Source organism: Mirounga angustirostris, unplaced genomic scaffold (genome assembly GCF_029215605.1).
Source record: "Mirounga angustirostris isolate CCGP_5_RB_7025 unplaced genomic scaffold, mMirAng1.0.hap1 SCAF_3, whole genome shotgun sequence".
In the NCBI taxonomy this organism is placed as follows: domain Eukaryota; kingdom Metazoa; phylum Chordata; class Mammalia; order Carnivora; family Phocidae; genus Mirounga; species Mirounga angustirostris.
In genome coordinates, this window is record NW_026991711.1 from 134,137,902 (window position 1) to 134,152,395 (window position 14,494).

Consider the following 14,494-nt stretch of genomic DNA (forward strand, 5'->3'; position numbering starts at 1 on the left):
GAGCAAAAGCATTCTTCTGTAACTTTGAATTAAAAAAATTGATTAATTGATGTGAAATCAATGGAAAAGGATCTTTGTGGTTTTCTGGTTACCTTCTTTGTAAAAATTTGTTTAGCATCTTTTTCTTTTTTCTTTGAGTATGATGAAATTTTGTTACTGGAAAAATAATCTTTGCTCATAAAAATCTTGGCTAGTTTTTAGCATACTGTTTTTGATTCTCTAAAGGAAGGTATAACATTATTTGTAAAATGAAAATGGAGATAATTTTAAAACTTTTTTCATTTCCTGAAATTTGGGCAATTTTGGGGGAAATAAACTTGGGAACTACTTTAGCATTTAATTCATTAATAGGCTTCTAGATTTAAAAATATTTAAAAAATTCACAATTAATAGTCATTGAATTCTTGTATTATATAGCCCTCTTGTGGCCAATTTTATATATTACAGCCAATTATTCTGTGTTAGCAAAAGTAGTTAGAAACTAGAGTACCTTGGTAATTTTATAATTAAAAGCTGGCTTTTAGGCATTATTTTTTTTCTTGACACATACATCATATTCCAGAAAATCCAAATCCCAAAAGTGGCATTATTCCAGGCAGTTATAGCTTTGAATCAGTTTTATCAGCTGTAGCTGATTTTAAGGCTCCTGTTTTTGAACCTGGAGGTTCTATGCAGCAAGGCATGTATACTCCTAAAGGTATGTTTATATACATTAACATATTGTTTCAAAATTGGTTTTCTGAATGTGAGTTGCTGTGTACAGTAGAAGAAAATGTTTTTATGTATTCAGGTTTGAGTTTTTAATGGTATACAGTGATATTGCTTCCATTTATTTACAAATCCATGGTTTTATGTTACAGTAAACCATCTTAGATGACTCTAAATTAGAAAAGGAACTTTATATATAAATTCTAGTTCATTTTTATAAGTGAATCAACTGTAAATGAACCAGAAATTATAAAAGTATATATTTAAAATTTTTAAAAATATACTTACTCTCTAAATTTGATTTTGAAATAGTTCTCACTATCCCAAATTTAACTTGAAACAATTAAAATTAAAATCTGTATAGAATATCCATTACCTTTCCTTACATTTTTTTCCTTAAGTGGTTGGTTTTGCAAGGTTTTCTCCCTGGCTTCGTAGAGACATGCTTGACAAGAGCCAGAAGTAGGTGAAGTCTTCATTCACCGTCTTGTCTTTTTCACTTTCACATATTCACTAATCTAAGCTAAAATTTTGAAGGAAGCACTTACATGCTTCTTGACTTCCTCAAGACGCTTTGTCTAACTGAAAAACTGATGCCCACATTGAAGTTAAAAATAGCACGTCCTGTGTTTGGCAAAACACAGCAGAATAAGCCTGATCATGGGGGATTTTTCCAGGAGTTCACAAAGGTGATCCAAAGTCTCTGGTTGCAATGTGTATTCCATTAAAGGAAAAGCACAGTGTTTCTTTATTGTTGAGACTACTTTGTATCTAAAGTTTAAAGTTTAGATGAATTTTTGAAGTGGAGGAGCATTCTGGTGTAGTACAGTGCTTAAGTAGGGTGTAATGTGAGGATTACCTCTGTCATACTCACTTGTGGTCCTTATTAATAGCATGGGTTTCTATGCCTCAGCCCCAATCTGCTCTCATCAGGATCTGTGGGGGTAGATTCTGAATATCTGCTTTTTTAAACACGCTCTATGATTGTCATGCACAGTAAAGTTTGAGACACTGAGATGGAGCATTGAGCTTTTGAAGATTAGAGTCAAGAAACTAGTTTTCCATATTCAAATACAGTATTAAATTGTGTTAGCTAGTTTCTGTGATATTGAGAAAAGCAGTTTCTTAGCTTTGGATTTGGCTTCTTATTTATAAAAAGAGAGAGTTGGAATAGATGAGAGTTTTTAAGTGTTTTGGGGAACTAAACCTTAAGTAAATCTGTTATACAAAACCCATGAAAGCAGACCTGCTCTTGTAAACGTGGGTGTCACTAGTGGACATTGTTTCTCATCTGCTTTGTCATCTCCTTGCCCCTGAAGTGGCCCCAGTTAAACTTATGTGGGAATCCACAGAACACTAAAGTCTGCTAGACTAGTTAATCACTAAAGTTTTCTTCTATTGCTATGGTTTTATAATTCTGATAAAAGCATTGGCATTTTAATTGTACAGATTACTAGATTTAAAAGTGAAGGACAAGAAATGGTAATAGAAATAATAACAAAGATCTTTGTCTTTGTGAAGGCCTATCTTAAGGATCTTAAGTCATACTTATGAGAGATAATTTAAGATGAATGAATGGTCTGTTACATGAAAATAGGGACAATTGTTAACAGTTTCTTATGCCAGGAAATTGAAATTACAGATATGTAGAGAGAAACTTAAGCTTCTTACTGTTTTCAGATGTTAAGAATTTTGCTAGAATGAGATGGGAAAAAAATTAATCTAGGCAAGATACACTCTTCAGGCAGTGGTTTCTAAAATTACCATTCTCAGGCCATATTGTAGATTTTTCCACATCTAAATACCATCTCTATTATTATATATCTAGTCTGCTGTATATCCTTAAATGTATTCACTTTTTTAAACTTCACCTCATGCTAAGCATGATTATTAGTGAGATCCTGGGTTTTATATGCAATGTACAATTTCCTAATATATGTTATATAATTATTAAAATAAAAATCTTTGTAAACTTAAAATCATCTGTATACCACCAATTGTACACCTATCACACATGGGGTAATGGTTCCTGATTGTGAAGACAGTAAGGTGATCAATGATCAATTTTAGCAAAAGAACAGAAGACCTTTTACAAACCAAAAATATTACACAGTAAGACTCTTGAAAATCAATAGCTCATTAATTTTTTAATTTAGTTTTCATATTTTTATCTTTGAATGTTTTCAAAGTTATTAATGCATTGTGTTTCCTATATTCTGTTGGCACTTTACAAAAAAAAAGATGAACTAAGCTTTTATGGTGAAGCGTTATCACATTATAATACTTTCTTTTTTTCATTATAATAGTTTTTGCTCACTAGTTCTTGCTGAACTTAAAAGAACATTCATAATGATGAAATCATGATTTTTGACTTAGAAAAGTAGTCACAATATCAAGCTTATTAAAGCAAATATATAATCAAATCAAACTTTCCCATCTTATGAATGTAAAATATACTTAAATGTACTAAGTCATCAAGGATTGACTTTATTCCTGAGAAGTCAGTGTTTTGTTTCTACTTTCTTTTGAATAATAGCTGAAGTCTGGGATCAGGAATTTGACCCTGTCATGGTCATTCTTCGAACAGTGTACCGAAGAGACGTGCAGTCTGCAATGGACAGATACACAGCATTGTAAGTCTGTTATATTAGTATAATAATGGATGTTTTGTATTTATGTAGAAAAATTTCAGTTATAACACAAATGTGATATGCTGTCATTAAAGTATACTCTTAATCTTTAAAGGAGAAAATAATATTTTAAAATTTTAAAGAATCTGCCAGATATTTTTGTTCTCAAGATTCTTGATCCAGAATCTGATAAATTTTATAAAATATCAGAAATAGACATAAATAAAAAAATAACACACTTATTTAGTTGGTATTTGACTAGTGGGATGCAAAACTTGGTTTTGTGTTATTCTACTTTTAAACCAGTAGAGGAGGCACAAGTTAAGAGAATAAAATTGTCTGCTATCAGAGGTGTTGGGTATCTACAAAAAGTTTGGTAATGTTGCTGTGTTTTTCACAACTGGGAAAATAGCTAAAGCAAATTGAATTTTACTTGTAAATATTTAACAAAGTGTTTTAAAATGATAATTGCAGAAAAAAGTTTTGAATATCTTTTCAATGAAGAATTCATTTTTGTTTGCTGTTTTTATAAACTATTTTTTAAATGTTGTCTTGCTGAACATCATATAATATCTTTTATCTGCTTTTCTAAAGCGTATGTTAAATATTTTAAGACAAGTTTTAAATGATACAAATATCTTTGATCTTGAGAAAATATTTGTCTATCAAAGTGTAAATATAGATATTAGGTATAATTGAAACTTCTCTTTTGCCAAGACATTGCAGTAGTAGATATATCGGAAGTGGTTTGTAGTGTAGAGTTTTAGCATACCCCTCCTTCTCCCCCAAAAAACAAAACCAAAAAACGCCGCCTAGTTCAGCCATCAGCATCTCTCTCTACCATTCTCTAAAACCCTTGGAGAGATAGTCTGAGGTTCTTCATACTCTACTTTCTTTTTTTAAAAGATTTTATTTATTTGAGAGAGAGAGAGAGCGCGTGTGCACAAGCAGGGAAGGGGCAGAGGGAGAGGGAAAAGCAGACTCCCCACTGAGTAGGGAGCCCAATGTGGGGCTGATCCCAGGATTCTGGGATCAAGACCTGAGTGGAAGGCAGTCACTTAACTGACTGAGCCACCCAGGTGCCCCTGGGAGAGCACTTCTAACTCCGAATCTCCAGTTACTGAGGTACCAGGTGCTGCCAGTTTCTGAGCCTTTTGAGGGTTCTCAGTGTTACTTGGATTGATGCTCAGCTTTTCCCATTGCCTTCTTGTGATTTGGTTTTCTTAGCGCTAGATGAGTTACCAGGTGTCCATATGCTTTCCAGTTAACAAAATCTTTCATTTTTTTCTTTTGTAATTTTCCCCATTTTTGTGGCTTTCATCCTTTAAAAAATACCATTACTATAGTTCTTTTGGAGTTTTGGGTGAAAGTAAAATTAAATACTTATGTTCATTCTTTGGTTTTAATTTCAAGTGCTGAATTTGTAACTCACTTTAATTTGCATTGCCTGGATTACTAGGTGAGCTTTTTAAAAATCTATTGATTTCTTTTCATGTTTCTTGCTGTAAGAACTGTGTATGGATTATTCTCTGCCTGTTTTTCTATTAGGTTGTCTACAGTTTATTAGTTCTCAAGTTTTCCTTTTTACCTTTAGATCTCTAATCCACCTGGAATTGATTTTTGTTTGTGGTAGTGAAGTAGTGATTATTTTTACTCCTATAGAAAACCACTTGCTTTAGGATCATTTATTGAACAATTCATTCCTTTCTCACTGATTTACAGTATGCTAATTCTGTCATACACAATTAATCCTCATTGTTTGCAAATTCTTTATTTACAAATTTGGCTCCTTGCTAAAGTTTTGAATCCAAAATTAATACTTGTAGCTTTTTCCTGGGTATTTGCAGGTGTGTGTGGACATGCAGAGTGCATCTAGTTGAGGTTGAACAGAGCAAAGTTCTGCCCTCTTGTTTCAGCTCTCATACTTTAAACAAGTATCCTTTTTGTGGTATATTTAGTGCTGTTTTTGCATTTTTGTCCTTTTTGTTTGTGATTTTGCTATTTAAAGTGGCCCCCAAATGTAGTACTGAAGTGCTCTCTGGTGTTCCTAAGGGCAAGAAGGCTTTGATGTGCCTTACAGAGAAAATTCATTGTTAGATAAGCTTTGTTAATTCATGGGTTATAATGCTGTTGGCTGTGAGTTCAATGGTAATGAATCAATAATGTGGTACATCCAGAAAGAGGTAGAGGAAATTCACTGATCTGTACGTGAGGTCATTCCAAAAAGTGTTAAAATAGCAATTGTAGTGTGTGATGAAGCTATGGAAAGGTTAAAAGCTAAATTTGTGGACTTATGAATGATGACTGATAAAAAAGTGTAGTGGATAGCTTTGTTGTGAGGCTGAAAGCCAAAGAAATTCCTGTCACGTTTAGCAAGGGTCAGGAAAACGTTAAACCTTTTTTTGCTAGTGCTTGGCTGGCTTCATGTTTCAAAAGGTAATATAATATGAGAAATGTTAAATATAGAGGCAAGGCAGTTCTGTAGATCATGAGGTGGAAGAATTGTAAAAATACTTGCTAAGAGTTAGTCAGAAAAGGGTCACGTGAAAGAGCAGATTTTCATTGTTGATAGGACCATCTTGATTTACAAGGACATTGGCAAATATAATGCAAATGGAATTTTGATTAACAAAATTGACCCCAGACTTGCAGGAACCTAATCCTGTATTTCTCCTAGGAGCAATAATTAAATGTTTGTGGTGACTTTACAGAACATAACTACTGTGAATAAAGGCAGTTGACTGTATCCGGTATCTGTATGTCTATAGATCTGTATCTCTTTTGTTCATTCTATAAATTAATCCCATACTATCACAAATATTGTTAAGTTTCTCTCCTTTCTCCTCCTCTTCTTCCTTCTCTTCCTTCTCCTCCATCTCTCTTCTGTTTATAATAGTTATTTATTCTTGGCTCTTTGCCTAGAATTTTATGATGACCATATCAAACTTAACGATGAAACATATTGGATTTTGATTGAAATTGTGCTGATTGAAATTAATCGACAGCATTTAGATTAATTCATGGATTAATTTGGTAGAAATGCCATCTTTTTAAGTTTTTATTTTAATTCCAATTAACATACAATGTTATATTGGTTTCAGGTGTACAATATAGTGATTCAGCAATTCCATACATCACCAGATCCTCATCACAACAAGAGCACTCCTTAGTCCCTATCACCTGTTTAACACAATCCTCCCCCACCCATCCACCTTCCCAAACTGTTCTCTATAATCAAGAGCCTGTTTCTTGATTTGTCTCTCTCTCTCTCTGTGTCTTACTTTTTTCCCCTTGCTTGTTTTGTTTCTTAAATTCCAGATATGAGTGAAATCAATTGGTATTTGTCTTTGTCTGACTGACCTATTTTGCTTAGCACATAATACTCTTTAGCTCCACCCATGTTGTTGCAGATGGCAAGAGAGATCACGAGCAGGGAGGAGAGAGAGGGGTAGAGGGAGAAGCCGACTCCCCACTGAGCAGGAAGCCAGGTTCGGGACTTGATCCCAGGACCCTGAGATCATGACCTGAGCTGAACGCAGATGCTTAACCTTAACTGACTGAGCCATGGAGGCGCTCCTCTATGTTTAATTGTTGTTTTTTTTTTTTAAGATTTTTATTTATTTATTTGACAGAGAGAGACAGTGAAAGAGGGAATACAAGCAGGGGAGGTGAGAGAGGGAGAAGCAGGCTTCCTGCTGAGCAGGGAGCTTGATGCGGGGCTCGATCCCAGGACCCTGGGATCATGACCTGAGCCAAAGGCAGACATTTAATGACTGAGCCACCCAGGCGCCCCTCTATGTTTAATTGTTAAAGGAACTACCAGATTGCTTACCAAGGCAGCCTCAGTTTTATATATTCCCATCAGCAGTGAATGAGGGTTCCAGTTTCTCCTTTTCCTTACTAACACTTATAATCTGTCTTTTTGATTATAGCCATCCTTGTGGTGTGAAGTAGTATCTCATTGTAGTTTTGATTTGCATTTTCCTGATGGCTAATGATGTTGATTATATTTTCATGTGTTTATTGGCCATTTGTGTATCATCTCTGGAGAACTGTCCCGATCCTTTGCACATTTTAAATTGGAGTAACTTTTTATTATTGAATTTTAAGAACTCTTTATATATTATGAATACTAACACCAGAAATACGATTTGTAAATATTTTCTACTATTCTGTGCGTTGCGGGTTGTCTTTTCACTTTTTGAGTGTCTTTTGCTGCAAAAAAGTTAATTTTAATGAAGTTCAGTTTATCTAGTTTTTTCTTTTGTTGCTTGTGCTTTTGGTGTCATATCTATTGCTTAATCCACATTAGGAAGACTTATGCCTATGTTTTCTTCGAAGAATTTTATAATTCTAGCTCTTATATTTAAGTCTTTGATGCATTTTGAGTTAATTTTTGCATATGGTATAAGGTTAGTGGTCTAACTTCATTCTTAGGTGGATATTTCTTGAAGTTTTGATAGAACTTGCCTGTTCAACTACCTGGGCCTCATGTATTTTTTTTTTTTTTTTTTTTTTAGGGGGATGTAATTTAAAACTAAGTCACTTTCTTTATTATTATTTTTAAATTTTATTTTTATTTTCTTATTTTTTAAAGATTTTATTTATTTGACAGAGAGAGACACAGCGAGAGAGGGAACACAAACAGGGGGAGTGGGAGAGGGAGAAGTAGTCTTCTCGTGTGGCAGGGAGTCCAATGTGGGGCTTAATTCCAGGACCCCGGGGTCATGACCTGAGCTGAAGGCAGATGCTTAATGACTGAGCCACCCAGGTGCCCCTAAGGCACTTTCTTTAAAGCTTATAGTCTTACTTAGGATTTTTATTACTCTTTGAAAGGGATGGTCAAGTTACATTTTTCTGGGAGACATTTTATTTTGTCTTAAGTATATAATAGTTAAAAAATTGTCTTTGCCTTTTTGTTCCTATTATTTATTTGTGTTTGCTGTTTCTTATTCTTGATAGTCTTATCAGAGGACTGCCAGTTTTACTATTTTTTTTAAATGAACTTTGATTTTGTTGTTTCTTTTTCCCCCTTGTTTTCTATTTTGTACTTTTTCCTTCTTTATTATTATCATCTTTCAATTTAGTTTGGATTTTCTCCCTTAGACAGTTAGTTTCTTTTTACAAAAATACGTGCATTTAATACTGGGAGTTTCCTTCTAGTACTGCTTTAGTTGTATCCCACAATTTTTTCTATAAAGTTTAGGTTCTAAATTTAAAATTTTTCTATTATGATTATAATTATGTGTGCATTTCTAGGAGCATCATGTTATAAAATGTGTACATGTCTGAAGTTTTGGGTTATCATTTAGTGGATTTCTAGTTTTATTTGCTTTGTGACAAGTGGTTGTGGCCCATATAGCCATTCTTTTGCTATTTTTTTGAAAATTACTTTCAATCCTAGTATTTTGTAAATTTTTGTAAATACTCTTTTTTTTTAAAAAAAGATTTTATCTATTTATTTGACAGAGAGACAGTGAGACAGGAAATAAAAGCAGGGGGAGTGTGAGAGGGAGAAGCAGGCTTCCCGCTGAGTAGGGAGCCCGATGTGGGGCTTGATCCCAGGATCCTGGGATCGTGACCTGAGCCAAAGGCAGATGCTTTATGACTGAGCCACCCAGGCGCCCCTTTCGTAAATATTCTAAGTGCACTTAAAATTGTATGTATTCTCTATTTATTGAATGTTCTTTAAATGTCTTTGGTTCAAGCTTATCAGTTATGTTGTTTAAAATCTTCAAAATCCTGGGGCTCCTAGGTGGCTCAGTCAGTTAAGTGTCCGACTCTTGATTTTGGCTCAGGTCATGGTCTCAGGGTTATGGGATCGAGCCCTTTGTTGGGCTCCATGCTCAGTGGGGAGTCTGCTTGAGATTCTCTCCCTCTTTCTCTCATGCACGTTCTCTCTCTCTCAAATAAATAAATAAATCTTTAAAAAAAAGTCTTCAAAATCCTTACCAATTTATTTTTCTTAGGCTTTCTGTTAGAAATGTGTTAATATCCTCTATTGTTTGTGAATTTGTCAGTTTCTCTGTGTAATTCTCTCAGATTTTGCCTTTTGTGTTTTGAGTCTGCTGTTATTTGCATATATGAGTTCATTATTACTATCTTCCTGGGGAGCCTGTTGTTCTTCATCACAGAAGAGACAGATGAGCTTTCTTATTTTTCCTTGTGAGTTATTCTTTCATTGAGGGTGAAGCTTTTCAAAGGTGTCAGCTTTGTGTGGAATCTCAGTTCCATCCCTAAACTTTGTGTGAGCCCGATACCTTGAGATCTGCCTGCTCAAGGACTTTAAAAACACATTGTTAGTGTTTGTTGTTAATTCCTGTTCTTTTTCTGGTAACCGGGGAACTTCCCCTTCTTTTTTGTGAGTCCAAATATGCATTGAAAAAATTACATTTTATATTTTGTCCAGCTTTCCAAGCTGTTGGTAGGTGGGAGAATTTCAGGTTATCTGTTTTTTTTCAATTGTTGTGACTGGAAATTTCTTTGTTTTGTAGTTCACTATATTCTTTCTGTTTCTTTCCTTTTGTTAACATTTCCTATTCATATTTTTTTTTCTAGTTTTCAGCTTAGGTCTCCCTACTCATTTTTATTCAATACAAAATGTTTATTATGAGAGAATAGATATCTGGCATTTTTGAGCAATTTAATTAAAAATAGTACTGCATAGAAAAATATGACAAATTATAAAAAACAATTTAAACCACAGTTTAATCTTAAGTCTATCATCTAATTTAGTTTTGCTTTATTTTTCCAGTTTAAAACAGAGTGGAAAATTCCCTGGAAATCCTTGGCCTCCCTATAAGAAAAGGACGCCACTCCATCCCAGCTATAAAGGTCTCATGAGACTTTTGCACTGTAAAACTTTACACATTGTGCTATTCACTCTGCTTTACAAGGTACAGTAGTAATTTGAATAGAAAGACTCAGATTAGAACTTATTTCCATAATTTTCAAATAAAAGCGTTAGCAGATAATATTTACATAAAAGTACTACTTATAAAGCAAAGTGTATTTATACATTAAAGATGTGTGAGGATATGTCATAAACACATATATGTGAGTTCTGAGTTGAAAATGTAGTGGCTACACCATTCTTTGTGGGAAACTATTCATTGTACCCAGTTTCAGATAATGTAAAAAACATTAATATAGAACATGTTAATAAAACTCAGAAAATCATTCTTAGTCATTTTTTTCTTAGCTTTTAAGTTACTCATTTGAAACTGTAGCATGTACTGTCACAGGATTTCAAGCCAAAATTTATTTGAATTTAGTTAGTAAGGTTATATTTATCAAGAGGAGGCAGTGTAGTAATGATAGGTAATAGGAGTCTGAAATCTGTTGTAGTGTTGCTTATACTAGCTGGGTGTGTGGCTGAGCCTTGATTTCCTCTCTCTAAATAGTGGATTAGAAAGGATCATCTCTGTTGCCTCCCAGCCTTCAGTCACCTCCTCCTGTTCCTCCCACCATCTGCACTACCTGCCTACTGTTTGTTGAACACCAATTGATAGATACTATATTATACAAATTACAGATGTTAACTTGTGTAATCCTCACAATAATTCTGGTCTATTGTTCCAATTTTAAAAATGAGAAAACTAAGGCCAGAATCTGTTGCTCAAGGTCAAATAGTTAGGTATATACAGAATCTGTATAAAAGAGGTTTTTAAAAGGTTATGAAAGTTTACTGTCTTCACGACTGTGCCACACAAAAGATGTACAGAAAAGCCTTCTTAGTAGTCAAAATAAACATCAGAAAGGCAGCTAACTCAAAGTCTTTATTCTTTAGTCAGAATAAATTAGCTCTTAGGTGACTAAGTCCTTTTTCAAGCCTGCCCAGCCATTTGGGCAGTTTCTTTTGTACTCTCAACAGTCTCACCTGCAGCTGGCAAGGTACTCCCACAGAACCTCTTCTTTTTCCCCTTCCATCATTTGGCCAGAGGGCTTTCTTATAATGAGGACAACATGATGGCTGCCAGGCCATTTTTTTCTTATGGTATTTTTAGGTATGTTCCGGTTAGTAGTTTGTTGTATCATATTGAATGAATGATTGTTGTAGGTTAGCCCTGAAATCCTGCATAAGATGTGTAAAGCTTGCAATGTGTAATGCACATAAGGTCAGATTTATTGATGTTTCCTCAGAGAAGCCTCTCTTTTAACTAGTTGCATCCCTTTTTCCTTTCTCACCCGTATAAACCACATACTAACACATACATTTACTCAACTGCACAAAATACTCAGGCTGAGAACTTTAATTTTAGAGACATTTTAAGAACATTAATATTCTATAGATATTTACTGTGCTTCCAATTATATGCCAGGTGCTATGTTTAACACATTTACATGAGTTATCCTATTGAGTACACTTATTTATCTAGTATTTTTGTCATCAGGAGAAAGAGTATCAGCAAATGAGGATGTGAAGCATTCTTATTAAATTATTTTATTAGATACTAGTATATAATAATGGATTTAGTGGACTACTTAATGTATTACCTTTAGGAATCCATGAACCAGTATTTCTAGATATTCCTTAAAATACGGTGTGATCTTGAGAAGGAACCTGTTCTTCTGATTTTAGTTTGTCTTTTCACCAAGATGTAGCTTTACTTATTTTCTGATCATGCTGTATATTTATTTATATATATGATTGTTATTTTCATCTATAACAACATGTTTTTGGATACTTAAATATGTTGTGTGGAAAAAGTAATTATGAGGCATTTTTTTCCCTCTTTAAAGATTTTGATGGATCATCAAAATCTGTCAGAACACGTACTCTGCATGGTTTTGTATCTGATTGAATTAGGACTTGAAAATTCAGCTGAAGAGGAATCAGATGAAGAGGTAAGTAAGTTTCTTATGTTTTTAAATATTAAAGTTATAAAATGCCTTAACAAAGGTAGTGTGTCATCTGGAAATGTATTTATGGATTCATCATATGCATAAGATATTCTTAACTACTGGAAAAGGCCCTTTTTGATCTTCAAATACATATGTTCTTTTAGAGGTTTTACTCTACTTATGATATTGAATTTGAAATTTGTAATTCATAATATATAGATCTAAGAAAAGTGGTTAGTGCACTTCTGGCATTATGCTAATAACATTGACTACTGATAAATAATTGTTATGTTAGGACTGCTGTTTAGAAATCCTAATTTGATTAGGGATTATTTTTGAGTAGCAAATTCTTTTTGGAAAGGTTTTAAGTGAAAAGTAAATATTGTAATATGGGAGAATTTTTAAAGTACTCAAGAATACAAGTTGTTAATATGTTATAGGACTTTAGAAGTATCATTTCCATAAAAGCAATTGTTACTACAAATTGATTTTACAAGTGTAAGATTCCCCTCATCCCCTCTCTCCAAAAAGACAGAATATAGCACAGCATAATAACAGCAAAAAACAAATAAGAGACTAGACAGTATGTTGTTGTCTAAGTTGAATCAACGTATATTCTTTCATAGGTATTAAAAGATCATTAATATTTCCCCAAAACTAGGTCAGACTTTGATTTTTCAGACTTTCTTCTGCAATTAGTCCAAATTAGCATTACTTGACTATATTATGAGTTGTTACTAATAGATTCTGAAAATACTCTGTATGGTTAAGTATTTCCAGATTGAAAAATGTATTTTTTTCAGGAGAAATTTAGCTGACTTCCATTGGACTTATATTAGTATTGAGAAATTTATTCTTATATTTTATGTTTGAATTTGTGTTTATTAGCACTTTATAATTTGAAGATGAGACTGTAAAGGATTTGGAAATAAGACAGTGGATGATTATTTGGGCTGGTTACATCTACCTTGTACATTAGACCTGACTTGGCAAGTTTTCATATTCATTATGTTCATGTTTTAGGCGTCAGTGTGTGGACCAGAACGTTGTCACGACAGTTGGTTTCCTGGCAGTAACTTAGTGTCAAACATGCGACACTTTATAAACTATGTTAGGGTGAGAGTTCCAGAGACTGCTCCGGAAGTGAAGAGAGACTCACTTGCAAGTACCAGCTCTGACAGCTTGAGTTCTTTACAAGTAAGTGTAGAAGAGAGAAAGATAAAAGGAAAGACTCTATGTTATGTTGGGTATATTGTTTAGACCATCCTATGATACTCAAAAGAAAAATGCGGTTGTAGGTAACTTTAAATTGTCTTTTGTTTCCTGTGATATATCTAAGCAACTTTTGCCTCACCCATCTTTTTCCTTTAATCTGCCAGAGTTCACGAAGGCCAAAAGTTCTTCAAAGAGAGGTAGATGTATATAATATTTGCATTAACTAGCAATAAGGCTTTAACTGGAAATCGGAAAAACACTTTGAAGTATTTGTGTGTATATGTGTGTGTTTAATATGGTTAAATTAAAAAGAAAAGTTTACCGTGCGTGTGTTTTTATATAGTGATTTAGGCTTAAAGAAAATTCATATTATTGAAGTTAAAAAAATAATACTTAGTATTTAATAGTGGGTTTTTCTTAGGATTTTGGATGAATTATAAGCAGCACATTTGGGTCTGTTTGCATTTATCATTGTTACTAACATCTTAAAAATGTATGTTTCCTAAATCAAAATAAATTTAATCTTTAATTGCTGGCAGCATGCCCATTTACAGATTTTTTTTTTTGCTTCTATGGCAATTAACTTTGATAAAATAGGCACACACAAATCTTAATATATTGTATATTTGGATTTAACTTGGAAAATCAGCTTTTTCATTGCATGTAGCTTAATTAACTAATTTTTAAAAGGCAGAAATGAAAAATCTTGAAATGACATGCCAAGTAACTAAACTTAAACACCTCTAATCCCTACAATCTATTTTTCTGGGTAAAGAGCACTGCATCAGAAGTTTCTCTTAGTAGAGTCCATTTATAGGAGCTTTCTTTGCCTTTGACAACATGTTTTTGCTGTGAACACCATAAAGAATTTTGACTAAATTGAAATCTTAATAAGAGGCAGCTTTTGCTTCTAATGTTGGTACAGAGTACTTTGAAAAACAGTTTGGATGTTAAAAATAGTGTATACTATAATTTAGCTCATAAAAGCTCAACTGATATTGGAGCATCCTTTGAATGCTTGCTTAAAAAAATTAAATCCATTAAATTGACTCGTATCTTAATTAAAAGATGATTTCTAAGAGCTCTGATGCAGTTTG

The 14,494-nt window shown here is 33.4% G+C and overlaps 1 protein-coding gene across 9 annotated transcripts in view; it reads left to right on the forward strand.

Moving 5' to 3' along the window:
* The window catches only part of UBR3 (ubiquitin protein ligase E3 component n-recognin 3), a 224,860-nt gene that overhangs the window by 83,264 nt on the left and 127,102 nt on the right, over positions 1 to 14,494 (forward strand). For 6 of the 9 annotated variants that reach the window (XM_064586669.1, XM_064586668.1, XM_064586662.1 and 3 more), the window contains exons 18-23: positions 556 to 697; positions 3,245 to 3,341; positions 10,093 to 10,234; positions 12,081 to 12,185; positions 13,206 to 13,379; positions 13,562 to 13,594. In XM_064586669.1, the coding sequence (XP_064442739.1) occupies positions 556 to 697; positions 3,245 to 3,341; positions 10,093 to 10,234; positions 12,081 to 12,185; positions 13,206 to 13,379; positions 13,562 to 13,594 (693 nt within the window). The remainder of the gene's footprint in view (positions 1 to 555; positions 698 to 3,244; positions 3,342 to 10,092; positions 10,235 to 12,080; positions 12,186 to 13,205; positions 13,380 to 13,561; positions 13,595 to 14,494) is intronic. The other 3 variants (XM_064586665.1, XM_064586666.1, XM_064586670.1) reach the window with 1 other exon arrangement.